Source organism: Thalassophryne amazonica, chromosome 2 (genome assembly GCF_902500255.1).
Source record: "Thalassophryne amazonica chromosome 2, fThaAma1.1, whole genome shotgun sequence".
Taxonomy (NCBI): domain Eukaryota; kingdom Metazoa; phylum Chordata; class Actinopteri; order Batrachoidiformes; family Batrachoididae; genus Thalassophryne; species Thalassophryne amazonica.
The window spans coordinates 140,772,937-140,800,590 of record NC_047104.1 but is presented as its reverse complement, the minus strand read 5'-3'; the positions used below and the strand labels follow the sequence as shown (position 1 = coordinate 140,800,590).

Below are 27,654 nucleotides of genomic sequence, written 5' to 3'. Positions count from 1 at the left end.
CTGCAGGGGAATGTCCTTGGTTGATAACCACACCTCCTGCCCGGGCTGGTATGCAGGGGCTGGGGACCACCGGCGGTCTGCATGGGCCTTAGCCCTCGTCCGGGCCTTTAACAAGGCAGAACGGGCGGTGCGCCACACCCGACGGCACCTCCACAGGTGGGCCTGGACCGAGGGCACACCGACCTCTCCCTCCACCACGGGAAACAATGGGGGCTGGTACCCCAGACACACCTCAAATGGGGAGAGGCTGGTGGCAGAAGACACCTGGCTGTTATGTGCATACTCGATCCAGGCCAGATGGTTACTCCAGGCCGTTGGGTGCGCGGATGTCACACAGTGGAGGGTCTGTTCCAACTCTTGGTTGGCCCGTTCTGCCTGTCCATTCGTCTGTGGGTGATACCCGGACGAGAGGCTCACGGTGGCCCCCAGTTCTCTGCAGAAACTCCTCCAGACTTGAGAGGAAAACTGGGGACCATGATCCGAGACTACGTCAGTTGGTATCCCATGCAGATGGACGACGTGGTGGACCAGGAGGTCTGCTGTCTCCTGGGCCGTTGGGAGCTTCGGGAGGGCCACTAAGTGGGCCGCCTTGGAGAATCGGTCCACTATCGTGAGGATGGTAGTTTTGCCCTGGGATGGCGGGAGGCCCGTGACGAAATCCAGGCCGATATGGGACCAGGGGCGATGAGGCACAGGAAGCGGCTGGAGAAGTCCTTGGGACCTTTTGTGGTCTGCCTTGCCCCTGGCACAGGTGGTGCAGGCCTGGATATACTCCCGGACGTCGGCCTCCATAGACGCCCACCAGAAGCACTGCCGGACAACTGCCACGGTCCTTCGCACCCCTGGATGACAGGAGAGCTTGGAACCGTGACAGAAATCCAAGACTGCAGCTCTGGCTTCTGGTGGGATGTACATACGATTCTTCGGACCAGTTCCGGGGTCCGGGCTCCGTGCCAGGGCCTCCCGGACGGTCTTCTCCACGTCCCAGGTGAGGGTGGCCACGATAGTGGACTCCGGAATGATGGGCTCCGGTGAATCCGACAGCACAGTTTTTACTTCATCTTCGTGTACCCGGGACAAGGCATCCGATCTCTGGTTCTTGGTCCCGGGGTGATAGGTGATCCGGAAGTCAAAACGTCCGAAGAACAGTGACCAGCGGGCTTGCCTGGGGTTCAGCCGCTTGGCGGTCCTGATATACTCCAGGTTCCGATGGTCAGTGAAAACCGTGAACGGCACAGACTCTCCCTCCAACAGGTGTCTCCACTCCTCAAGAGCCTCTTTTACCGCAAGGAGTTCTCGATTGCCGACATCATAGTTCCGTTCAGCGGGGGTCAACCTGCGAGAAAAGTAGGCACACGGATGAAGAACCTTAACGGTCTCCCGGCTCTGGGATAGCACGGCTCCTATCCCTGAGTCAGAGGCGTCCACTTCAACCACAAACTGGCGGCTAGGGTCGGGCTGCACCAGTACTGGTGCAGAAGAGAACCGGCGTTTCAACTCCTTGAACGCTGCTTCGCACCGATCCGACCAGGTGAAGGGGACTTTTGGAGAGGTCAGGGCTGTCAGGGGGCTAACTACCTGACTGTAGCCCTTAATGAACCTCCTGTAGAAAATGGCAAAGCCGAGGAACTGTTGCAGCTTCCTACGGCTTGTTGGTTGGGGCCAATCTCTCACCGCCGCAACCTTGGCCGGATCAGGGGCGACAGAGTTGGAGGAGATGATGAACCCCAGGAAGGACAAAGAGGTGCGGTGAAACTCACACTTCTCGCCCTTCACAAACAGCCGGTTCTCCAACAACCGCTGCAGGACCTGACGTACATGCTGGACATGAGTCTCATGGTCCGGGGAAAAGATGAGTATGTCATCCAGATATACGAAGACGAATCGGTGCAGGAAGTCCCGCAAGACGTCATTTACCAAAGCTTGGAACGTCGCGGGGGCGTTGGTGAGGCCGAACGGCATGACCAGGTACTCAAAATGACCTAATGGGGTGTTAAATGCCGTCTTCCATTCGTCTCCCTTCCGGATCCGAACCAGGTGATACGCATTCCTAAGTTCCAGTTTGGTGAAAATTTGGGCTCCATGCAGGGGCGTGAACACTGAATCCAACAGGGGTAAAGGGTATCGATTGCGAACCGTTATGTCGTTCAGCCCCCTGTAATCAATGCATGGACGGAGTCCGCCGTCTTTCTTGCCCACAAAAAAGAAACCTGCATCCATCGGAGAGGTGGAATTCCGGATCAGCCCAGCAGCTAATGAGTCCCGGATGTAGGTCTCCATTGATTCGCGCTCTGGACGTGAGAGGTTGCACAGCCTGCTGGATGGGTACTCAGCGCCCGGGACCAAATCAATGGCACAATCGGTGCAGGGGAAGGGTGAGCGCCAGATTGCTGAAGACCTCAGCAAGGTCGTGGTACTCAACCGGCACCGCCGTCAGATTGGGAGGGACTTTAACCTCCTCATTAGCATTTACACCGGGAGGAACCGAGGATCCTAAACAATTCCGGTGGCAGGTTTCGCTCCACTGAGTCACAACCCCAGACGGCCAATCAATCCGGGGATTGTGTTTAATCATCCATGGGAAGCCCAAAATCACGCGGGAGGTAGAAGGAGTTACAAAAAACTCAATCTCCTCCCGGTGATTCCCAGACACTACCAGGGTTACAGGTAGTGTCTTGTGTGTGATAAAAGGGAGAAGAGTGCCATCTAGTGCTCGCACCTTCACTGGCGAAGAAAGCGCCACCAGAGGGAGCCCTACCTCCCTTGCCCATCTGCTATCCAGCAGATTCCCTTCTGACCCCGTGTCCACCAGTGCTGGGGCTTGAAGGGTTAAATCCCCGCTCAGTATTTTAACTGGGAGTCGTGTTGACAGATGTGTATGACCCACGTGAATGTTTTGACCCCCCCTCAGCCCAGTCTCTAAGGGCGGGCGTTTGTGTTTTGACCGTTTGAGGCAGTCTCTCTGCTGATGCTCACTCGAGCCGCAGACAAAGCACTCCCCACGGACCAGCCTCCTCTGTCTGAATGTGGCCCTGCTCGTGTCCCTAGCACCGTCAGCAGGGGGAGCTGTAGCCACATGGAGCGCTGTGGCTGTGGAGCGTGGGGAAGACGGCTCCCTTTCGGACCCGGGAGGAAGAGGGACGGCTTGTGCCTGACCACGCCCTTCGCCCCGCTCCCTTCGGCGTTCTTCTAACCGATTGTCCAACCGTATAACCAAATCGATAAGCTCAGCCAAATCCCGCTACTACTCCAAGAAATTTATAACTTTTCCTGCCTGTGTTTGAGGGTGGTTGGCAGGGTGTCACAATCCTAATAATGTGCCACCAATCAAACAAGCACAAAAAGATAATTTTATCCACAGATATAATATGAGTTATGAGTTATACAGATATAAAATGAGTTATTGTCCTTTTACAATTACAATTAGTAGTACAAATTCAAGAGAATGAGGTTACTTGGGAATGAAAATGGCAAACTTGACTCAGTCTCTTGTTTTTGTTTTATTTTTTGCAGGTACTTTTAGTTTTTGCCAAAGACGACAGTCAGAGTAATGGTTTCTGCTGGGCATGTGAGAAGGCCAACTTCAGGTGCAGCCTGGCACGGACACCCGAGTCGGCTCTTGAGTGCTTCTTGGAGAAGCATCACGACCTCGTCATCATTGACCACAGACATTCCAGACACTTTGACGCTGAAGCACTATGCCGGTACGCCAGTCTCTTTGTCATCGACAAGACTGTTCCTGTAATTTCATCCTTGAATGTTGTAAATAATGTCATTTCAAGCTAATGTTGTAAATCACTGCAGATTCATTTAAAGTACAAGTTCACTTATTTTATTACAACCTTAATCACATTATTACATTGTTAAGCAATCAAACATTTAAGAGCTGTACTCACCTTTGACAGTTGTGTCATGAGGGAATCCCTTTTTTCCCACAAATTGCTGAAAAAGTACCACATTTTCCAAAATACAAGTCACACTAGAGTATACGTCCCACTTAAAAAAAAAAAACCTCTTGCAGAGGAATAAAACATATGTAAGTCACACTAGAGTAAAAGCTGCACCTTTTTCTGTGTTATCCCCTCTTTCTATCAGGCTGGATGGTCAGGAGTTGCAGGACATAAATGCATGGCTTGTACAAACAGCTCTGGTTTTTAAAAGGCTTTACTGATGTGGTTAGCAGAGGTCCGTACAGGAGTAGGCAGTCCAGAAGAAGCAGCAGTATAAAAAACATCAGGCAAATGGCATATGGCAAATGGCATGAATATGTGGGCATCAGTCAGGCAGCTGCATTCGAGCTGTAAAATCACTCTTAAAATTCTGGTTATGTGTTCTTGCAATACGCATAAGTATTCACACCATTTGCTCAATACTTTGTTGATGCACCTTTAGCAGCAATTACAGCCTCAAGTCTTCTTGAATATGATAGCACAAGTTTGGTGCACCTATCTTTTGGCAGTTTTCCACATTCCTCTTTGTAGCACCTCTCAAGCTCCATCAGGTTGGATAGGGAGTGTCGGTGTACAGCCATTTTCAGATCTCTCCAGAGATTTTCAAATGGATTCAGGTCTGGTCTCTGACCGGGCCACTCAAGGACATTCATAGAGTTGTCCTGAAGTCACTCCTTTGATATCGTGGCTGTGTGCTTAGGGTCATTGTCCTGCTGGAAAATGAACCATCACCCCAGTGTGAGGTTAAGAGTGCTCTGGAGCAGGTTTTCATCCCGGATGTACCCTTCCCCAGATTTGTGCCTTGAGACAGTCCTGTCTCGGAGGTCTAAAGACAATTCCTTTGACTTCATGCTTGGTTTGTGCTCTGACATGCACTGTCAATTGTGGGACCTTATATGTAGGCAGTTGTGTGCCTTTCCAAATCATATCCAATCATTCTGAATTTACCTGAGGTGGACACCAGTTAAGCTGTTGAAACATTTCAAGCATGATCAGTGGAAACTGGATTCACCTGAGCTCAGTTTTGAGCTTTGTTGCAAAGTCTGTGAATACTTATGTACATGAATTCTTATTTATTTATTTATCCATTAATAAATTTGCAAAAATCCCAACAAAACCTTTTTCACATTGTCATTTTGGGGAATGGTGTGTAAAATTTTGAGGGGAAAAAAATTCATCCATTTTGGAATACGGCTATAACAAATCAATGTGGAAAATGTGCAGCGCTGTGAATGCTTTCTGGATGCACTGTATCAAACAAACATGTAGGCTGTCATATCAATTTTGGTTAAAGGTGAAAGAAAGAAGAAAAGATGAAAATGTGCAAAAGAAAATACAAATACAACACTCATTAAGCAGTACGACTAAATTGAGGGGGATCGGGGTGAGACAGTTGACATCAAAAAACCCTCCAGAATGCATCCCTGGACTTCAAAAGCTCAAAATTTTCTAGGGCCCTTAAACGGCCTCCAGACCCCCTGCCAATAAAGGTCCACTTTCACCGAAATAGAACCCCTCATTTCACCTCCTGGCTACAGGCCTAAGATTTTAATTGGTATTGAATTAAGTAAAAGCTGTAGAAAAGCTGTCCCCGTAAAACGTGTTTATCCAGAAGTATATAAATAATGTGTAGGTTAAAGTCTTTCTATAATATGATGCTGCATTAGAAAAGAGCAGCAGTGGTTAGTGAGTGAAATATAATCTTGTTCAGCAGGAGAACAATTTGCCATTTTCTTAGCTGTCTCCACCTCGTTTTACCTTAAACTAGCGCAGTGCCTGTAAGAAGTTTGTATTCCTACAGAAAATTGGGAGCTAAAAAAGTAAATTAAAAAAAGACCATCACCAGATCAATACTGCAAAATAATGCCAAATACCACCACCAGACCAATTGAATTCTAAATAGTGTTGTGAAATGCCATCACCAGAATGTAGCGCTTTCAAATGCCACCAGTTGTATAATAATAAAAATCATAACCAATTTCTTTTAAGTTAGCGGTTTTATATAATGAAATAAACGGAACATGGAAACAAACTAAAGGAAATCTGTATACAACAGAGTTTTTGCAGGAAGTACTGATGTTACAATGTCAAAATAAAGGTTTTGAAAATTAATCCCAAAAATTTTCGTAAAAAAGGATGCACATCATCATGCCATGTGCAAGCCATATCCGAAAGCTGAGCTCAATCTGACAAACAGTCAGAGAGATATGACAGCCACATTCACACAGACAGATATTTATTACTTTATAGATAGACGTTAGGACGCGATCACAAAAGGGTTTCTATAAAAAGGTAGATGGTGAACAGCTTATGATTTGGCCGTAAAAAATTTTTCAGTCAGAAGATTCATTTTTCATTTATTTTTGTTTAATCCTTGAATATGTGGGTATCAGTCAGGCAGCTGCATTCGAGCTGTAAAATCACTCTTAAAATTCTGGTTATGTGTTCTTGCAATGTAGGTTTGCTATAAATTGGGATATTCTGGGGAAAATGCATTGAGTTTGTCATATTTCTTTAGATTTTTCACCACGAATAGGCTGATGATTACAAAGTAGGCTGCTGGCATTATTTCAGTGCTGTTTTGAGGATACTGTGGATTTTTAACTCCCAGTATGGCTGCCCTATTCACTCATCCATTACTTTTGAAACTGATTTTTCCAAGAAGGATTTCTCGCTAAAGAAGCTATCGTCAAAGGTAAATAGAGCACTCAGTGGCTTCCTTGATGACAATATTTTAACATGATTAGGGCTTTAAAAAGTTATCCTTTGATGGGTGGAATTGATAGGCCAAACTGTTGTGTTCTTTCTTTTTGTGTGTTTGAAGATACACAATTGTAAATCAAACTCTATTTGTGCTTGCCAGCATTCTATCTTGTGGAGTCATGTCAAGGAGAAATGAGCAGTGCCTGCCCATACCACTCTATCTTTAGCTTCTGTCCAAACCAAAAACACATTTACAAACATTCATTTGCCCTGCCCAACGTGTATGTTAACTCCATTCATTTTGGCCAATCCATATGTTCAGTGTACACACTCCGATGGGGAACTAAAGGGCCTTTATGACCACTAGCTGGGAAAAACCACAGGCGGATGAGTGGCCCCGTACACTGCATTCTTTCAGAGGCCTCGGCCTGCACGCAGTTCCACCGCTGGGCTCTGCCTGCCTGGGAGAATCTGAATGTGAAAAGCTGAAAAATACATTGATTTGATGTCATGGGCTTTTCCACCACCCTGCTCACTGGCTAAAAGGCTCCCTCTATTTACCTTCAGGTCAATTAGAGCGGCCACCTCTTCAGAAAACACTGTGATAGTCGCTGTTGTGAAAAGGTATGTCAAAATCACTGACACAGATTTCCATATTTCTCTTTGTTCTTTTCCTCAGTCTGGTTTTAGGTAGTTAAAAATAACATCAGAATTAAATAGTGTAAGTCAGCAGAGGCCCCGAGGTTCACCGCCTTTAATGCGGAGCCACGCTGTGCTGTTCTCTGCACATTGTTGTGGCAATGATTGGGTGATAACACGTGTTTTCCCTTTAAGGCCTGACAGAGAGGAAGCCTCTGTGATGCCCCTGATCAATGCCGGCTTTAATAGGGTGAGTGAACTTGGGAAACTACATGTATTGTGTATTTCCCTTGAAATTCATTTATTTATTTATTTATTGGCAGCACTCATTTCCATGACCCATGTCCATATAGCTTTTTTTCTGAATGCCATCATCTTTTTTCAGTTCTTCTAGAAAAGAACACAGCCTATACAGGTGTTGAGAGAAAAAGCCTTGCACCAAGGCAAGACACCTAGGCTGAAAAGTATTTAATCATGGACATGACGAATATTGTTACCTGCTGGACTGTTTCTAATTTTGATTGGTATCAATGGAAAATGTCTTCTGTGAACTGTCTGTATCTCAATATATTATTATTAAGAATATATGCAGTCATCTTTTTATTGATTTTATCAATTGAAAAAAAAAATCATATATAGATTCAGGTATAATTGAAAGATTTTGGCAATAAATTTGATCCTGTTTAGTCAATTTTTGGTATAGTGTTGTTTTTTAGGACATCATATTTATACAAATAAGAAATGTTCACTATGGTCCATGAAGTATAATAAATATATTAAAAGAAGTGTGACAGTGTATGTTGCACACGAATAAAAGGATGAAGATTATTGAATAACAAGACGCATACGATTTTTATTTTCACTCTGGATCCAGCCCTGTTTCTGGTCATCATCCTGACAACCAAGAAAATGAAAGATAAAAAGAAAACATTTTGTACCCCTCTATCTGGTACTCTAGGGCAGATCACACAAAATCTTATCGCAACAAACAAACTCACCCATGGGAGAAAATTGGATGTACGCTAATTGTTGCTGGTGAGTGTTGTGCTTTTATTTCAGAGAACTATCACAGAGCATTTACATAGCTCAGTGGGATACAAGTAGGGCTTCCAATCTGTAGACATGGGTTTCAGTCCTGATCACTTTATCTGTCTGTGTCATTGGGCAAGACCCTTTTCTAGATTGTTCCAGTCCACCCAGCTATAAATGGGTACTGGTCTTAGTTGGCGAAGTAACCTGTGATGGGCTGGTGTCCTGGTCAGGGCAAATCTCAGACTCTGATCCGATTTACACTACAGAATCCAAGGAAAAGCAATGACTCGATGGGCTCAGGACCTGCATCGGCCTTACTACTTCCACATTGTAAACTTGTTGGTAGCTGTTTGTTGTTGTAGAAACTAAACCCATGCAATTTGGTTTTTTGATTAAAATGCTAAGATAAAGCACTCTCCAACACCTTTTCTGTCAGGAAAAAAACCTATATGGACATTGGCACTGAGGTAAACATTCAAATTATAAGTCCTGGCAATCTGAAATGCATAAACTGAGTTCTCTGTACCCACATTGTTGTTGGCATTATCAGTAATGTTAGATGTCTGATTTGAAGAAATATATCCAAATGTTGTTTTATTTTATGATTGAGGTGCATATTTTTGTACTCTTTAGAGATATGTGGAGAATGCCAATATGATGGCGTGCTATAATGAGCTGCTGCAGCTAGAGTATGGAGAGGTGCGGGCCCATGTCAAACTGAGGTGAGCGAGTTAACATAAATTCTACCCGAGTGATGCAATGCCTTACGACATCTACTGTGGTATAACATTTTAGTGCATCAAAAATTTAAATGATTAATGTGCGGGTCAGGTCAGGGAGCATGCTCTAGTATCACTAACCCTAACCCGCATCCACCACTACGGATCCACCTTGGGTCCTGAATGGTAACCACCCTGGGCAGAGAACTGGTCCATCCCCAAGCTTGAAAGTGACCATCTCTTTGCTACAGTCAGGTGAAACGCAGGCTTGAACTTCACCTCTTTAGGCGAAGCTCGCTCATGGTACAGGGCATCCAAACAGGACGTGCCAAATTTTGAGTCCACAGTGAAACGGGAAATGTCAAACACTTCCTGGATCAACACTTCCTGGATTGACAGACAAGATCTCATGGAATCTCGTGGGAATTCAGTCACAAGTTCACACTGAAACAGGAAGTGCCAAATTTTGAATCCACAGTGAAACAGGAAATGTCAAATGTTAAACACTTCCTGAAATCAGTGAGTCATATTGACTGCTAGGTTCCTCCTGTCCAGTAGTTGGTGCTGTGTACCACAAAAAGTTGTGATCCACCTTAGTAGAAGAAGAAAAATGTTTGCCTCAGATTTGAAGGGAGGTGGTGACGTAATGGTTTGCACGTTGGACTGGGATCCCAGCGATCCGGGTTCACCTCCTGAATGCAGCCACACTCCCAACTGGCACTCTCAACAACAGTGCTGGGGAGGAGTGAGAGACATGTCACGGGCCCATCTGGAAACAAGCTTTGCTCTTTCGTTGGCTACCCATGTTAAATATGATCCTCTTCTTCTTCTTGAACTGAACATGTCATTTGAACCATGGTCTAATGATGACTCCAATGTTATATTGGTGAGTAAACATTATTTTCTGCCAGAAATGAAGTTCTGGTTCTTAAAAGTGGCTTTTCTCCTTTAATTCGGGTTGTCTTATATATGCATGTATCTCCAGTGATTTTTAAATGAGCAGGCAACTGTTGATTAAATAACCTCTTAATTTTGCTGTCTGAAGGACTTAAATAACATCTTAATTTTGCTCTCTGAGTGACACCAGAATGATCCATTTCACTTAAAAATACACATGTCACAAAGTGTTTCTCAGCTGTACTCAGAAGTATTGGGACAATTGGCATTTCACACCGTTTAATTTGTTTATGCCATTTCAAATACAAATGAATAAATAAATCTTAAGTTATCTTCCTTAAACAAACTGAAAGCAAATGTCTACAACTTGATATAAATTAATTAAAAATATAAAATCCATCTTCCTGATGAAGTGGCGGAGAGGATGATTTTCTTAAGAAGACCTGAATGTTCAGCTACAATTTGACAAAAAGTACATCTGAAATGAAAGCCTAGATTTGATGTTGTGGTGAAAGAAAGTTTTGTATTTCTTCATAATTGATGTAAATAAAGTCCAAGACACATCAGTGACTTGGAAATGTTCATGTTTTCATTCCCTGACTTGTCTGAAGAAAACTGCCAATAAAACTGATTATTATTTACAGGTTTTTATCAATTTTTAGAGATTTGCTTTCAGTTTGAGTTTGAGGAAGATAATTTTATAAATTTTTATTTTTTGTGTTACTTGTATTTGAAATGGCATAAACAAATTAAATGTGTGAAGTTCCAAGTTTTCCAATACTTTTGGAGGGCACTGTATCCTAACCTTGTGATGAATGCAAAATGAGTGTTGTATTATTACTGTTTTGTTTAAGAATATTTCATTTTCATTGTTGCTGCACTTTGTGAAATCATAGTCATATCGTATATCATATTGAAATGGCAATATTGAGATACAATAATTTGGCCATATTGTACAGCCCTACTATCAACTAGCTGAAAACTTTACATTAAAACCATGCTTAAAGGGGCAGGGGGTTAAGAGGGTTGTAATTAGGGGGGTCTGTGGGGTGGAGCCCCCCCCACAGAAGCTGAATGTTTAAAAAGGCAGGGTGTCTGGAAGAGCAGAGCCCCCCCTGAAGCTGAAAGGTTTTAGCCATGCTCATGCTCCCAAAAATCATTTTACTGAAAAGGACCTAAATGAAGGACCTCTGAAGGACCTAAATGACATGGTTAGATGGTGAGGAGCTTCCAGGCATGTGATAGGCAAATAAGGTACAATGCTTAAAAAGGTGGGTCTGGAAAGCGGAAGCTGGAAGGTTTTAGCCATGCTCATGCTCCCCTGAAGCATTTGCTCAAAAAAAAAAAAAAGTCTGAAGGATCTAAATGACATGTTGAGATTCTGAAGAACTTCGCTTGTTCATGTCCATGAAATAAACGTACTAGGATTAATAAATGAAATAGGTTTGACTGTGGTGAATGTTTGGTCTCCAAAGTAAAGGTTAAACAATGTCCACATCCATTGGATATGACATACCCCATAATGTGATAACTAAGCATGACACATGTTGCGAACTATTCCTTTTTAAAAGCTTGTTAACTCAACCAATAATTTACATCACTTTTTACCAGAATTGGAGCCACTTTACCTTTTGACCCTTGTACAAAACGAAATTGATCTTTGTCACCATTTTTGTTGTTTTTACTCCAGAACTCCAGAACATTCAGTCATAGATAGTTCAAACTATACTTTTTTAGAATCTTTATGATCAGACAATGTGATATACAAGTAGTTTTGTGATTATGATTATCACAATTTTACATTTTGACCCCTGTGTAATTCTTGACCCCTACCTGGCTGCCTATTGAAAATTCAAGTGGCCCGTCTGATTTTTCGAAAGCGTAATGTCTGAGTATATGTGCCACATTTGGTGCTTGTATCATCATTTGAAAGATTCCTCTGTAAATATTCTGTTACCAGACACACTGGTTTCCACAACCCTACCAAGCATCCACTTGAAGACTGCAAATATTGAACAGTGTAACACATCCCTGACCAACTAATGCCTGGTTCACACGGCAGGATAATTAGGCTGGTATCGGACCCGATCTTCCCCTTCGGACAATCTTAAGGACGCCCGGACAATCGTGATGATGCTAAAGATAATCTTATCAGATATTCCTGCCATGTGTGGTGTGTTAAGAGCGCTCTGATCTGCTCGGAAGGACGTCAGGGGCGCTCCGATCGCAAATCGGGGATATTCAACATGTTGGATTGTCTTGGCCCGATATCGCAGTGTGTGCGGTGTCCTCCGGCCACAAACGAGTACGCAGCCTGCTGAATGTGACGTGCAGCCAATCAGAAAGCGAGGTGACGGACGCACGGAGCGAAATCTAAAATCAAAACAGCTGTTCTGACTTACCAGAAAGTCTGGTGGTCGCGCTGTCTCCACTCCTTTAAAGAACTCCTTTTCTTTTTGTATAATTTTTTTCCTTCTGTTTTAAATAGTCCACAAACTAACTCCGTTTGTTTACTCTGAAGTCACGTTTAATCTCGAGAGATTTCACGAGATTTCCTGTCTGAGCTGGGAATGTTCGTGCGTGGTGGTGGTGTTCTTACTGTGTAGCTGCACACCACACACTGTACGACCAACACTGTTAGATCTATGATTTTTTTTTTATCTCCACATGTGTGGTCTCTCAGGTTTTGGAAACCTAAAGATCATTTTAAAATCCTGTCATGTGAACCAGGCTTAAATTAAGTCCCTTCGGCTGCTCCCTTGTTTTTTTCCACTCTGGGTCGCATGGACTTGCATGTTGATTTGGCACAAATTTTACACTGGATGCCCTTCCTGATGCAATTCCACATTATATGGAGAAATATGGCAGGGGTGGGGTTTGAACTGGGAGCCTTCTGCACTAAAACCAAGCGCACTAACCACTTGGCCACCACTCCTGCAAATTATCTCAAATTAATGTACACTAAGATAAGAGTCTCTCTCTCTCTCACTCACACTTAATTCTTAATTGGTACAATTTTACACCCCATGGGGCTTCTTTTTGTTTGTCTTTGAACTCTTAACATGGAGTTGCACTAAATGACATATACGAGGTCTGTTAGAAAAGTATCCGACCTTTTTATTTTTTGCAAAAACCATATGGATTTGAATCACGTGTGATTGCATCAGCCAAGCTTGAACCTTCGTGCGCATGCGTGAGTTTTTTCACGCCTTTCGGTTGCGTCATTCGCCTGTGAGCAGGCTTTGAGTGAGCACTGGTCCTCCCCCCTCGTCAGATTTTCATTGTGAGGAAAATGTCTGAATGGCTGTGAGAGACAGCCAGGTGGACACCATTCGGGAAAATTCAGATGGCTTTCAGGGACGATTTTATGGGCATCACAGATAAAGAAGTGTTACAGCCGGTTTAAAGACGGCGCACAATGGCGGAGGGCGCGCCGCACTCCGAGCGGCGATCGACAGGCTGAAACGACCAGATCATTTCCAAACTGAATGCTGTGTTGATCTGGGACGTTGTCTGACTACCAGAGAAATGGCAGAAAAGGTGGACATCAGCACTTTTCCGGCACATTCCACTGTTAAAGGAGATTTTGTCATGAAAACAGGAGCGGAGGAATTCGCCACGGAGCCGCTAATGGCGCGGAACGAAAGCACCTCCGTGTTGGTCTCACAGGACATGTGACATGCCCAGATCTTCGACAATTTCTCGGATACTCACTCGACTGAAAAGCCACCCAAAGCCGTCTGAATCTTCCGAATGGTGGAATAGCTGGGCATGTCCCGTGAGACTTCCAACACGGAGGTGCTTTTTGTTCTGCGCCATTACGTGGCTCCGTCCTGACACACAAATTCCGCCGCACGTCTTTCATTACAAAATCTCCTGTAACAGTGTAATGTGCCGAAAAAGTGCTATGTCCACCTCTCTTGCCATTTATCTGGTAGTCAGACGACGTCCCGGATCAACACAGCCTTCACTTCGGAAATGATCTGGTCGTTTCAGCCTGTCGATGGCCGCTCGAAGCGCGGCGCGCCCTCAGTTGCTGTGGGCCATCTTTAATCCAGTTGTAATGCTCCTTCATCTGTGTGATGCCCATAAGATCTTCACCGAAAGCCATCTGAATTTTCCGAATGGTTTCCACCTGGCTGTCTCTCACAGTTTCTGAAAAAATTTTGATGCAGCAAAGCGGCAGTCACTCAGCCATTTTCCTGACAGTAAAAATCCGCCGAGGGGGCTGGACCACTCCTCCCACAAAGCGTGCGCACAGGCGAATGACGCAACCGACAGGCGTGAAAAAACTCAGGCATGTGCACGAAGGTTCAAGCTTGGCTGATGCAATCACACGTGATTCAAATCCATATGGTTTTTGCAAAAAATAAATAGTAAAATATTTAATAAATTATAAATAATAAAAAGGTCGGATACTTTTCTAACAGACCTCGTATATTACTCACATATTGACGGCAGGCAGTAACTTTGATGCAGCAGTAGTGGCATTCACAGGCAGAGGAAAGAGCTGGGAAATTGAGTCTTAAAAGCTCTTACCATTTGCAGGAAGTGTTTGGGCCAATTATGAGGAGAATGGGGCATAACAAGTGAATGTAGATCAAGGCAACTCAACTTGTTTGCCCGAACTAGCTCACAGGTTGGCTCCATTTGTGTTCATATATATATATATATATATATAGATATATATATAGATAAATAGATAGATCGATACACAGTACTCTGCAAATATGAAAGAGAGACACATCATTTGTTTTGGTGGTATAACTACATAATTTATTTTATTTGGTCTCTTACAATTTGCTTACACTTTATTTAAAAAAGTTTGATGTTTTATCATGTTTGTATAGTCATTTATTTTTGTCATTTGCTCATCTGAACTTTTTTATGTGGTTGTTCTGAACAATAAACTTACAGAGAGGTGTTTTTTTTAATTATTATTTTTGTAACTTGATCTTTGACTTATTTAAAGAAATAGAAAAGGTGTGTGTTTGGGTAGGGTGGTTTGTTTCTCTGTCAATCTTTAAAACATGCTTTATTTTCTGTTGACACAAAGAAAGGACCATCAAACTGCATATTTATCAAATTTTTTGGGTGTCTATAATAATTATGGAGTCCTGTCTAGCTACACTTGAAGAATTTAGTTGTTTTACGTGTCTTTCACAGCACTGAAGACAAATGATGAATATTAACTTGTAGAAGAGAGGGTCAGCTTTAATTTGAGGTCAGTTAACATCCAAATCGGGTGACGAGTGTAGGAATTATAGTTCACATATACGTGGTCTGTTAGAAAACTATCCGACCTTTTTATTTTTTGCAAAAACCATATGGATTTGAATCACGTGTGATTGCATCAGCCAAGCTTGAACCTTCGTGCGCATGCTTGAGTTTTTTCACACCTGTCGGTTGCGTCATTCGCCTGTGAGCACGCTTTGAGTGAGCAGTGGTCCACCCCTCTCGTCGGATTTTTATTGCGAATAAATGTCTGAACGATTTGGAGCTTTGCTGTATCAGATTTTTCCAGAAACTGTGAGAGACCTCCAGGTGGACACCATTCGGAAAATTCAGATGGCTTTCAGGGACGATTTTATGGGGATTACACAGATTAAGGAGTGCTCCAGCTGGTTTAAAGACCGCCCACAGCGTCTGAGAGCGAGGCGCACTCCGAGCACCGATCAATAGGCTGACACCCCGCTGAAACAACCAGATCATTTCCAACGTGAAGGCTTTGTTGAGCCGGGACGTCATCTGACTTCCACAAAAATAGCAGAAGACGTGGACATCAAGACTGTTACAGGAGTTTTTTTCATGGAAAGAGAAGCGGAGGGATGCGCCACCGTGCCACTCATGGTGCGGGACAAAAGCACCTCCGTGTTGGTCTCACAGGACGGCTTTCAGATGGCTGTCAGACGGCTTTCGGTGGCTTTTCAGTCGTGTGACTATCCGAGAAATTGTGCATGAGCTGTGAGGCTTCATCATGGCGTTGCTTTGCACCATGCGGCTCCACCACGACACGCGGAATTCCTCTGCACGTTTGTCTCAATGTGCCTAAAAAGTGCAGATGTCCACGTCTTCCGCAATTCCTGTGGAAGTCAGACAACGTCCCGGATCAACACAGCGTCCAGTGTGGAAATGAACAGCACATTTCACTGTTACAGGAGTTTCTGTCATGGAAAGAGGAGCGGAGGAATTCTGCACGTCGCAGTGGAGCCACATGGCACAAAGCAACGCCATGATGAAGCCTCACAGGACATGTTGTGGCATGTCCAGCTCATGCACAATTTCTCGGATAGTCACACGACTGAAAAGCCACCGAAAGCCGTCTGAAAGCCCAACACGGAGGTGGTTTTGTCCCGCGCCATGAGCGGCTCCGTGGCGCATCCCTCTGCTTCTCTTTCCATGACAAAAACTCCTGTAACAGTGGAATGTGCCAAAAAAGTGCTGATGTCCACGTCTTGCCATTTTTGTGGAAGTCAGACGACGTCCCGGATCAACAAAGCCTTCACGTTGGAAATGATCTGGTTGTTTCAGCGGCGTTTCAGCCTGTTGATCGGTGTTCGGAGCGCGCCGCGCTCTCAGACGCTGTGGGCGGTCTTTAAACCGGCTGGAGCACTCCTTAATCTCTGTAATCCCCATAAAATCGTCCCTGAAAGCCATCTGAATTTTCTGAATGGTGTCCACCTGGAGGTCTCTCACAGTTTCTGGAAAAATTTGATGCAGCAAAGCTCCAAATCATTCATTTATTCACAATAAAAATCTGACGAGAGGGGTGGACCACTGCTCACACAAAGCGTGCTCACAGGCGAATGATGCAACCGACAGGCGTGAAAAAACTCACGCATGCGCACGAAGGTTCAACCTTGGCTGATGCAATCACACGTGATTCAAATCCATATGGCTTTTGCAAAAAATAAAAAGGTCGGATACTTTTCTAACAGACCTCGTATATGTGTAAGAGGAGCACATGCTCACCTCCTTCAAATAAATAAATAAATAAATTGAAGTGCCTTCTTACACACTTTGAGTGAATATGCTGGATATTTAATATGTTTTTTTAAGTAACAGTTTTTTTGCTGTCTCTTTCCTTGCACAAGGGCTGGAAATGCTATTTTCACAGCTCTAGAACAAAGCCAAGAGGCCATAGAGATCACTTCTGAAGATCAAGTAATTCAGGTCGGTTTTGAACGTCTTGATGCACCATTTGTGTAACAGCTCATCCCTTGTTTTCTTTCTCTGTCTCTTTCCAGTGCTTTTTGTTGGTCTTGTGATTCCAGATGTCAAACGATTTAGTTATTGTCTCTGTTTCTCTGAATGGTTTCTTTTGTGAACATCATAGCACTGTAGCCTTTATTGCCATGCTATGATTTCGCATAACTGCCTATTTTAAAAAGATAACTCATTTTGACATGTCTCTTTAGTTGTTAAGGATGATGTAAAATTAAGAATCGGACTTTGCCATATCATATCATCCACAATAATGCTAGTATATATTTTTACATGATTAAAAAGTGTCACATCGCAATATAAATAGCTGGGTTTCTATTACAGAATAAGGGAGTAGCAAGATATGAGATGTCAAATTACTCAATTAAAGCACTCAGAATACCCAAATCCTCCAAGTACTTCATGATGATGAGGTAGATATGAATTAATAATAATGATTTTTTTAGCACCGATTTCAACTTGTATAGCAGTGCACCAGTTTAAGTTGAGATCCAAAGGTTTAATGAATCTGTCCAGTTGCTGATGTCAAAGAATGGAAATGTTGTGGCTAGTGTCCAGGATCGTCATAGTCTTCCTCTGCGGAAGACTCCACATCTGACTCGGTGGGACGATGTCTGAGTCAAATCCTTCAAATGGGTCACCGTCAGCCCCAAACAAACATCTTTTGAGCCATCTATAGCACTTAAGACACCACACTTCTTGAAGGATTTAAAGGTTATTACTCCCCATGACTCCTTCATCCATTTGAGTAAATCGTTCTTCGATGGGCACTTCCTATTCCCGTTGGAGGTTTTCTCAATCAGTCTGCTGAACAGCCATTCATCATACAACTCTTGCATGCGGGCTTTGAATGGATGGTTCCAGCTCACATCAGCAGGTTGTAGGTGTGATGTACAGCCTCCTAGCATGACTGCTGTGTTAGTGTTGTACGTTTCCCTCACCATCTTCTTGACATCGCCAGTCAAATGGCCTCGAAATGAATCCTACACAAGTAGACAGCGTGTCCGTCTATTTCGACCCCAGACCACCTGTTGCCAATGCTTGATAGTCTTTATCTGCCCAAGATTTCCTCCTAGATTCAGAGTATTACACCTATATGCAGGTAGAGATTTTGTTTCCTTGTTCATAGGCCTGATCCCTGGCAACAGTACCAAAGGTGCCAACTTGGTACGTCTGCGTAGGCAGCCAATGTGACTGATCCTGTTTTTTTTGTTTGTTTGGTTGGTTTTTTTGTTTGTTTTTTTCATGTCCTGTTGATGATACGTTTATTTCATGCTCCCCGGCTTGTGACAGGGTTCTCTTTCCTGGCAGTTCAAACCAAACTGGTGTTTTATCCATTTTCCCAATCATACTGGCATCATATTTGTATTTCTTGCACATTCTGAAGACATACTTCAGAAATTTGGCCACCTTATCCGTCCATTCTGTCAGGTGCTGAGCAACATGAATGCAATAAATTTCTGGGTGTGATATTGGACCACAAAATCGAAATTTTGCCCACATAGGTTACATTCAATCAAAGATGGCGAGGAGTGTGGCAGTTTTGGGGAAAGCTAGAAAGGTACCGGATTATAAATCAGAGTACATAATCTGCTGTTTGTTTATTTTACCATATGTAAACTACTGTGTGGCGGTCTAACACCTATAAAAGCAACTTTAGTGCATCCAGAAAGTATTCACAGTGCTTCACTTTTCCACATTTTATGTTTTCCCTTTGTGTGAAATAAATTTAATTCATTCATTCAAAATTAAGTGTGACATTTATCATGTATGTCTGTTTCTCCCTTTTCGCCAACATTACATTTCTAACGGGGATGTTTCAGGTTGTGCATCTGTCCACAAACACATTGGACTGATGCGTGCAGCGATGGAGCTATTCCAGCACCTCAGAATTACGCTATTAATCACAACACAGTCACAGACAATGGGAAACCTATTGATGAGGATAGGGCAGGTTTGACGATCATTATCACCAGCTAGAAACATTCATTCAGTCACTCAAAGTAGTTGCATTCATACGCACACATATCCCTCCCCAATATAAGAAACATATCAGTGGAAGTATCATATGTCAAGACGTTTCTAGAGTTTCTGTTGTGACCCATTAGGAATCCATTCTTAATACCCAACCCTATCTAAAGTCACATTCACAAGCCCTGCTGACATCTTGGAATTCACTGTTTCTGATCTTAGCTGATTATGGACTTTATGAAGTGCAGATTGTAGCAGATCAAGTCTGACCACTGTCTTATCTCTCTTATCTCCTACAGTATGTGAATCCTGCCTATGAGTCCATCATGGGCTACCAACAAGGCGAACTAATAGGGAAGGAAATAATTGAAGTGCCTAAAAGCGAGAAGAATAAGCCTGATCTCCTTGAAACTATAAACTCCTGCATACGGAAAGGAAAGGTAATGAAAAATTGAAAAATGTGAAATATGGAAAATATGAAAAATGTGGCCTGGAAAACATCTTGACAATGTTTTCCAGGCCACATTATTGATGAATGGTGGTTCACACTCACCTTGTGTGAGCTACAGTGGCTTGCAAAAGTGTTCAGCCCCTTGGTATTTCACACATTTTAATTTCTTTTTAAAATGATCTTCCTTAAATTCAAACTGAAAGTAAAATTTGGAGGCGGTTCCATTATGCTGTGTGGCTGTGTGGCCAGTGCTGGTACTGGCAATCTTGTTAAAGTTGAGGGTCACATGGATTCCAGATCCAGCAGATATCAGAAGATTCTTGAGAACAATGTTCACAAATCAGTGACAAAGTTGAAGTTGCACCGGGCTGGATCTTTCAACAAGACAACGACCCTAAACACTGCTCAAAATCTACTAAGGCATTCATGCAGAGGAACAAGTACAATGTTCTGGAATGGCCATCTCAGTCCCCAGACCTGAATATCATTGAAAATCTGTGGTGTGATTTTAAGTGGGCTGTCCATGCTCGGAAACCAACAAACCTGAGATGTTTTGTAAAGAAGAATGGTCCAAAATACCTTCAGCCAGAATCCAGACTCTCATTGGAAGCTATAGGAAGAGTTTAGAGGCTGTTATTTCTGTAAAAGGAGGATCTACTAAATATTGATGTATTTTTTTCTGTTGGGGTACCCAAATTTATGCACCTGTCTAATTTTGTTCAAAAAATTATTGCACACTTTCTGTAAATCCTATGAACTTCATTTCACGTCTCAGATATCACTGTGTTTGTCTGCTATATGATATATTTAACTGAAATTGCTGATCCAAACAACTAATGATTTATAAAGGAAAATCATAGAAATCATCAGGGGTGCCCAGACGTTTGCATACAGCTGTATTTCATGTCATTTAAATAAAATAATAAAGGTTGTGTTAGATGGCTGCAATCTGTTGGCTGCTGTTAGATGGCTGCAGGAGTATTGGTCGATGAAAACCTTTCTTGGAAAGCACACATCAAATATGTGCAATCTAAACTTGCAAGAAGCATCGGAGTGTTAACTAAAGCAAGATATGTGCTTGATTAAAAAATCATATCTATTGTATTGTTCATTGGTTTTACACTATTTAGGTTACTGTGCTGAAGTGTGGGGGAACAACTATAAAACAGCTTTACAGCCTTTGGTATGTCTTCAAAAAAGAGCCATTAGGATTATTCATAATGTTAGCTTCAGGAGCAACACAAATCACCTATTTTTTGAATCTAAAATACTGAAATTTTTTGATCTGGTAGAATACTTAACTGTAATTATAATTTATAAAGCAGAAAATAATAGTTTGCCTGATAATGTTCAAAAACAGTTTATGGAGACAGAAGGGGGATACAATCTGAGAGCTGCACTAAAATTCAAACATGCCAGAGCTCTCACTACCAGAAAAAGTTTTTGTGTCTTGGTCTGTGGTGTGAAGCTCTGGAACTCAATCATTGAAGAGCTGAGAGGGTGTCCAGACATGAGAAGGTTTAAAAAGAAGTTTAAAGAGGTGATTTTGTCATGATACAGTGAAGCAACTTAGAATACATTTTTGAGAGTTGAGCAATAGGAGAAACTCCGTTGCACTTGTCTTATTAAATGATGCAAATGAATGTTGGAATTTCTTATGTGTAAATTATAGAAAAGTTGACTGAAACTGTGAAAGAAACAAGATATGTTCACAAATAAGTAAGTAGCTTGAAACTTCTGAAATGTATAAATTGTAGAAGTGGGAAAAACACTGTAACCAAGGAACCGAATGATGATATAAGTTGTATTGTAAGTTCAGAGTAAAGGGATGGGACTAATAAGTCTATACTTATTCCCATTCCTTTTTGAATATGTACTTTCTTTATGTAGTAATGATATTGTTTTGTCTTGTCTTGTGTACTATACACATATTCAAATAAAAAAATTCATCATCATCATCATTTGATGTTATACATAGGTCATGAATAACGGTTTGATGTCATATGGAGACACTGACCAAACACAGATGGCTTTTGCGTTCCTTGTTTGGAAGAAATAAGTAAGTTAACCAATTCCATTTATCCTTCCAAACATTCTGGATGGAGTCATGCAGACTGGTTCACTGTTTTCGGCTGTCCACTCTAAGCGTCCATCCGTGCTCAGACACAGAGCAGGCTGACCCCGCCTCCTCCTACAGACAGGAGACGGAGGGTCACAGTGCGCTTCCTGGGGATGTGGCATCCTGGGACGTGGTGCATATTATATATTGCACCCAGCCTTGTTTATTTTGTGTTAGGACGGCGTAAGCGCAAACCCTGAGTATAGTGGGGCTGTTAAGCTCTCATTATCATAAGAATTGTGCACAAAATGAAAGAAGCATGAAACTTTCAGGGTTTGCTCTTGATGACATAAGCTTTGATTTAAGATGTGGAGGCATTCGCAGTTTGACCCCTGTGATCAGCTAGAGATCATTGACCTGTAGGATATGAAATTTCTATGTATTAAATTAGAAATTGATGTGTCTTTGGATCTAAATGTGATGGAAATGTAAACTAAATGTATATTTCTATGTTTCTGAGTATGAAAAATTCATTTCTGATATGTCCAATAATCCCAGAGGTCAATAACAGTCATTTTGGTCGATCTAAATATAAAATGTACAGCTCCTTTGTGTTTTATCAAACAGTTACATGTAAATATGAACCAGGCAAAAGAACATAGGCCTAACCTCAATACGTCAGAAACAACAGACTTGAACTCATAAGAAGGGTTTACAACTTGGTGTGTCCACAACATGTCATCACAAATGTTGTTTTCTAAACATAGTTCGGGATGAGCCCGTAGGATGATTGACAGCCATGAACTCACCTGTCTCCCATCTTCCAGGAGATATAAACCCACCAGCTCATCCTCACGTCATGCGCCCTGGCACCACAAATTATCCCTCCCCCTCCTCCTCCATTTCACTAGTGGCTCTACTCTTATATCCATAGGGGGTGGAAGCGGACACCGTTCTCTGATCTCCGCTTAAATCATTCCATAACCAAAGCCAGTTACCAAGTCAAACACGCACGCAAACAGTCATTAGGGCGAACTAGTACAACTAGTGAACAATGTTTGAGTCACTGCAGTCACCAGAACATGTCCACAGTGCACAAGTTCATAGCAAGCCTGTGATGCCTTAGGGAGGGTTGTCCAAAGTGGCTGCCAACCAACATCAGTGCCAATCCATCCCCAGTCTGAGGGACTTGTCAAATGTGGTTGAGGAAAAAAGGCAAGGTTCCATATTAACTTGGTACATTGCTCTTTTGATTTGTTGTCTCAAAGCGTCTTGTGTAGGAGGATGTTTTCCAGTGATCCTGACCTCTGGGTGAAAAGATACTTTCTTGCCTCATTGACTTCTGAGCATGCACTCGTTCTGTCATAAATCAGTACAACAAAGCGTTCAAGCTGAGACAAGGAAAGATCACTCAACTCTTGAGGCATCTGCAATCTCTGGATATACACGCCATGTATCCGGGGCAGTCTTTTTACTACGATGACAGAATAAAGAAGTTGTATCACAGCCAGTAAAAGAAGGAAATGCTAGCAGGGCAGAACTAGTGTAAGGACCCAGTGCAGCAACCACTTTGTGAATGGCTATATAACAGAAACTGCTGCCAACTCCAAAGGTGATCCACATTTCCTCCAGACTGACTTTCTTGAAGACATCCACTGCCAAGATGACCACGTCAAAATCAACAGTTCGCACCATCACTTTCTTGGTTCCCTTGTTGGCTGCATCTGCCACATGAAGAAAGAGACGAGTATCAGCTTCCTCGTGAGTGCATGGACACAGGGGACTCCCATCACAACCCCCAGGAGAACAGAGGACAGTATTATTGTTTGTGGCATACACTTCTTTGTCAAGATGTAGTGGTGTATTAACCACTTGAATAGAGAGAAATTGAAATAGCTCAGCTTTGTTTTCCTCCACAGGCAAGAAATCTTTCCAGTTCTTTGGCATCAGACTGCCTGGTTCCTCTGTTGTTCCTTTTTCCTCTCCTCTGTCTTGTCGTGGCTTTTAGGCTATTTGTTTGCTACACATCCCAAACAATGTCGATGTGTCTTGTGCCTGTCAACTGTGATACTATGTATGGTATAAAAACACTGTCAGCGTAGTCCTGAAAGGTTTTAGCAGTGCCTTGCTTGAGCATATGTGCAGCTGCAGCACCATCAATTAATACAGCTTCAACATAATCAACAGTGGTTTCTGACAAGCTAATGTGTGGGGGAAAATTTTGTAGAGCATGTTCACCTCTGCATGGTATGATGCATGGTATGGAAAATAAGTCTGACTGTGCCTCCAAACTATGCCTGTTATTTAGATCAGATAGCATAGATAGTGTAAGGACAATACACTAAATGAAAGAAAATGAACAAGGAACTATATTTTAAGTTTGGATGATGCATAACATGGCATTGTTTGCTAAAATACAAAGAAGCTGTACATTATATATTTAGACCGACCAAAATGTGGGATATTTTCAATCAACCTTGACCTTTGACCCCAAAGAGTGACAGTTTTTGACCTCTGTGGCAATTGGACTCATCATAAATGAATTTCCCATGCTCAGAAACATGGAAATCCACATCTTGTTCACATTTCCATCACATTTAGAGCCTAAGGCACATCAATTTCTAATTTCATACATAGAAATTTCATATCCTAGAGGTCAATGACCTCTAGCTGACCCCAGGGGTCAAACTGCAAATGCCTCCACATCTTAAATCAAAGCTTATGTCATCAAGAGCAAATGCTGAAAGTTTCATGCTTCTTTTATTTTGTGCACAATTCTTATGCTTAACAGCCCCACTAGTCACTGGCTATTTTTTAGAGCATCCATTGAGGGCGCCTCACAGGCTTCCGACGGGCTGCCTGCTGCCAGAGTGCTCCGTGTTGGTGAGGCCTGAACTTAAACTCTCTTGAATTATAATAATTTAATTTTTTTTTAACTGTTAATTAAAAACCTTGAATCATTAAAACTGCTTTTAAATCCCAGTAGTGCACAACTTACTGGTTTAAAGTGGCTTTAACTTGGATGTATGTCAGACATACTGGTTTGAATAAGTTGTTAATATCCAGTGGAATAATTGGCTTTTTGGACTATTTGTTCAAAAATATTGAGTCATTTGAAAATTTCTTTTAGACTTATGAGAAAATGTGTTGACACTATTTTCTGTTTGACATTTTATAGAGTAAATGATGAATTGGTTTATTGTTAAAATTATCAGTTGATTAGTCCATAATAGGATGCTTCTCAGTTGCCTTGGGATGATGTCATAAATGGTTTGTAATGCTCATTTTGTAAATATACAGTAAAGCATACTTGCAACAGAATATAATTTCATATGATAAGCAGTCACTCTTTTAAGCACTACAAGCATCTGCTATTGCCTTTGTCTTGTCACGTGCTCTGGTGTGTTCTGTATATCTGCACTGCCGGCTATTCTGCGGTTATGTTTTTTGTGCATGAGAACAGCAGTTGATGACAGTGCTGTAATCTTACTACACAGAAAGCGAAGGTCATTCCCTGGCAGGCTAACAGCAGGAAGGATCTTTTTAAGCTGTCACATTTGGTCTGTAGGTGGGGGGGACATGAAACAAGCACGCAGGACTCCAGGAGTGTAGTTTCTACCCATAAAGCAACCTGCTGCTCTCTGAATTACTCATCCCCACAATACTGCAGCTTCTCTCCGTTTCACCATGCTGCATCTAGCCCATACCCACATTTAGTGCTCATACCTATGTTTAGCGCCTTTATTTGATATATGCCTAAGAAAAAGATGATGGATGATAAAGATAATGTTTGAGTGATAAATGGAAGGCTATAGGCAATAGCAGTGAGACCAAATATTATGAATGAGTCCTCTGTTTTGATCCTGTGACGACTGTTGTGGGAGTATGGGGTGCCGAAAGTGCTGCAAAGCAAAAACTGGTCTCTACAACACCAAAGTAATAGTTGTGTCCGCATTCTCAGCATCACATCAGAGCTGTTCCCAGTGGGTGTTGGACTCCACAGCACTGCCCATTGTCTCCAATTCTGTTCATGATTTTTATGACGGGATTTCAGTGTGCAGTCAGGGACTGGACGGTGTCCACTTTGGTGACCACAGAATTCCATCTCTGCTTTTTACAGATGATGGGGTTCTGTTGGCTTCATCAGACTGTGACCTCTGATGTGCACTGGGCAGTTTGAGGCAGAATGTAATGTGACTGGGATGCGGATCAGCACCATCTAATCTGAGATCATAGTCCTTTGTCAGAAAAGGTGGATTGTACTCTCTGGGCAGGGGAGAGTTACTGTCCCAAGTGGAGGAGTTAAAGTTTCTCAGGATCTTGTTCACTAGTGGTGGTAAATTGGAGCCGGATTAGACGGATTGGGGCTGCCTCTGTTGTTCTGCGGACACTGTACTGGACCATCGTGGTGAAGAAAGAGCTGAGCCAGAAGGCGAGATTCTCGATTTATCAGTCGATTTATGCCCCTATCCTCACCTATGGTCATGAACGTTGGGTAATGACTGAAAGAATAAAGTCACAGATACAAGCAATGGAAATGAGATTTCTCCATTGGGTATCTGGGCTTACTCTCAGGAACAGGGTGAGAAGCTTGAATATCTGGGAGGTACTTGGAGTGGAGCTGCTGATTCTTCACCTCAAAAGGTGACTCGGGCATCTGGTGAGGATGTCCCCATTCATCTCCCTAGGGAGGTCGTCCAGTTACGTCCAACTGGAAGGAGACCCGGGGAAGATTCAGGCCACGGTAAAAGGATTATGTCTCCCAGATGGCTTAGGAAAGCCTCTGGATTCCCCAGGAAGACTTAGAGGACTTGGCCGAGGATAGGGAAGTATGGGTTGAGCTGTTTATTCTACAGCCACCATGACCCAGATTAAAATCAGAAAATGACTGAATGAATGCTCTATTTCAACTGTACTTTGTGGCTATATCGAAGATCCTCATGAAATTTAAAACAGAGGAACTACGTTTTCCTTCTTTTTTTGTATTAGTGTAGTAACAGCTTGTAACCTCACTTAAGAAAATGAGCCATTCAACAACTCTCTCACTTGCCTGCAACAGCCTTCATTACTTATTTCTTTGTGAAGCAATTGGATTGTATTTTCCAAGAAAATTCATGGATTAAACATTTGCTGTAGCTAATGAAATCTGCTAACAAATGGCCAGCTCACAGTCAGGCAGCACATTTAATCGTATATAAATCACATTCTCATTTTTAAATGATTGTCTAATTTTTCTGAGACACATCTGCTTCTGTAAAGCAAGGGCTCCTCTTTGCTCACTCAGCCAATGACAATGCAGTGTTACATGATGTGATGTGGAATTGGAGAAACATTTTTTAAAATTTCTCCAGAACTGAACATGCGAAAATTTATGTATATATATATATTATATATTTAATTTATTTATATATATATATATATATATATATATATATATATATATATATATATATATATATATATATATATATATATATATATGCCTGAGGGCCACACAAAAACTATTATTATTATTATTATTATTATTATTATTGTATGCACAAATAAAAAATAAATTCTATTTTGAATTGTTAAAAAAAAACTACAACATAAGTGACAGGCCTTATGATAGTAACTAAGATCTGTGACAGATGTTTATGGTTTTCAGAGATTTTGGATTGTGGGAATTTTATTAAAGTATAAGGTAAATTCTCTCATATTTATAAATCTCTATAAAACCTTCACATTACAAAGTAAGCTCATCGGAGATGTGAAATAATGTGCAAATGGATTATTGGGGGAAAACGCTTGAATATATAGTGCATCCAGAGCTGCGCTTCACTCTTTCCATATTTTGTTATGTTACAGCTTTATTCTAAAATTCTACACACAATACCCCATAATGCCAATGTGAAAAAAGGTTTTAGATTTTTCCAATTTTTTTTTTTTTTTTTAATCACATACACATAAGTATTCACAATCTTTGCCATGAAGCTCAAAATTGAACTCAGGTGCATCTTTTTTCCACTG

General features: G+C 42.2%; 1 protein-coding gene across 1 annotated transcript in view; it reads left to right on the top strand.

Annotated features, from left to right (window-relative positions):
• pde8a (phosphodiesterase 8A) overlaps positions 1 to 27,654 on the top strand; it is a 230,564-nt gene that overhangs the window by 143,155 nt on the left and 59,755 nt on the right. The window contains 6 exon segments of the mRNA XM_034194944.1: positions 3,514 to 3,704; positions 7,221 to 7,277; positions 7,488 to 7,542; positions 8,958 to 9,046; positions 17,035 to 17,113; positions 19,435 to 19,575. Coding sequence (XP_034050835.1) covers positions 3,514 to 3,704; positions 7,221 to 7,277; positions 7,488 to 7,542; positions 8,958 to 9,046; positions 17,035 to 17,113; positions 19,435 to 19,575 — 612 coding nt within the window.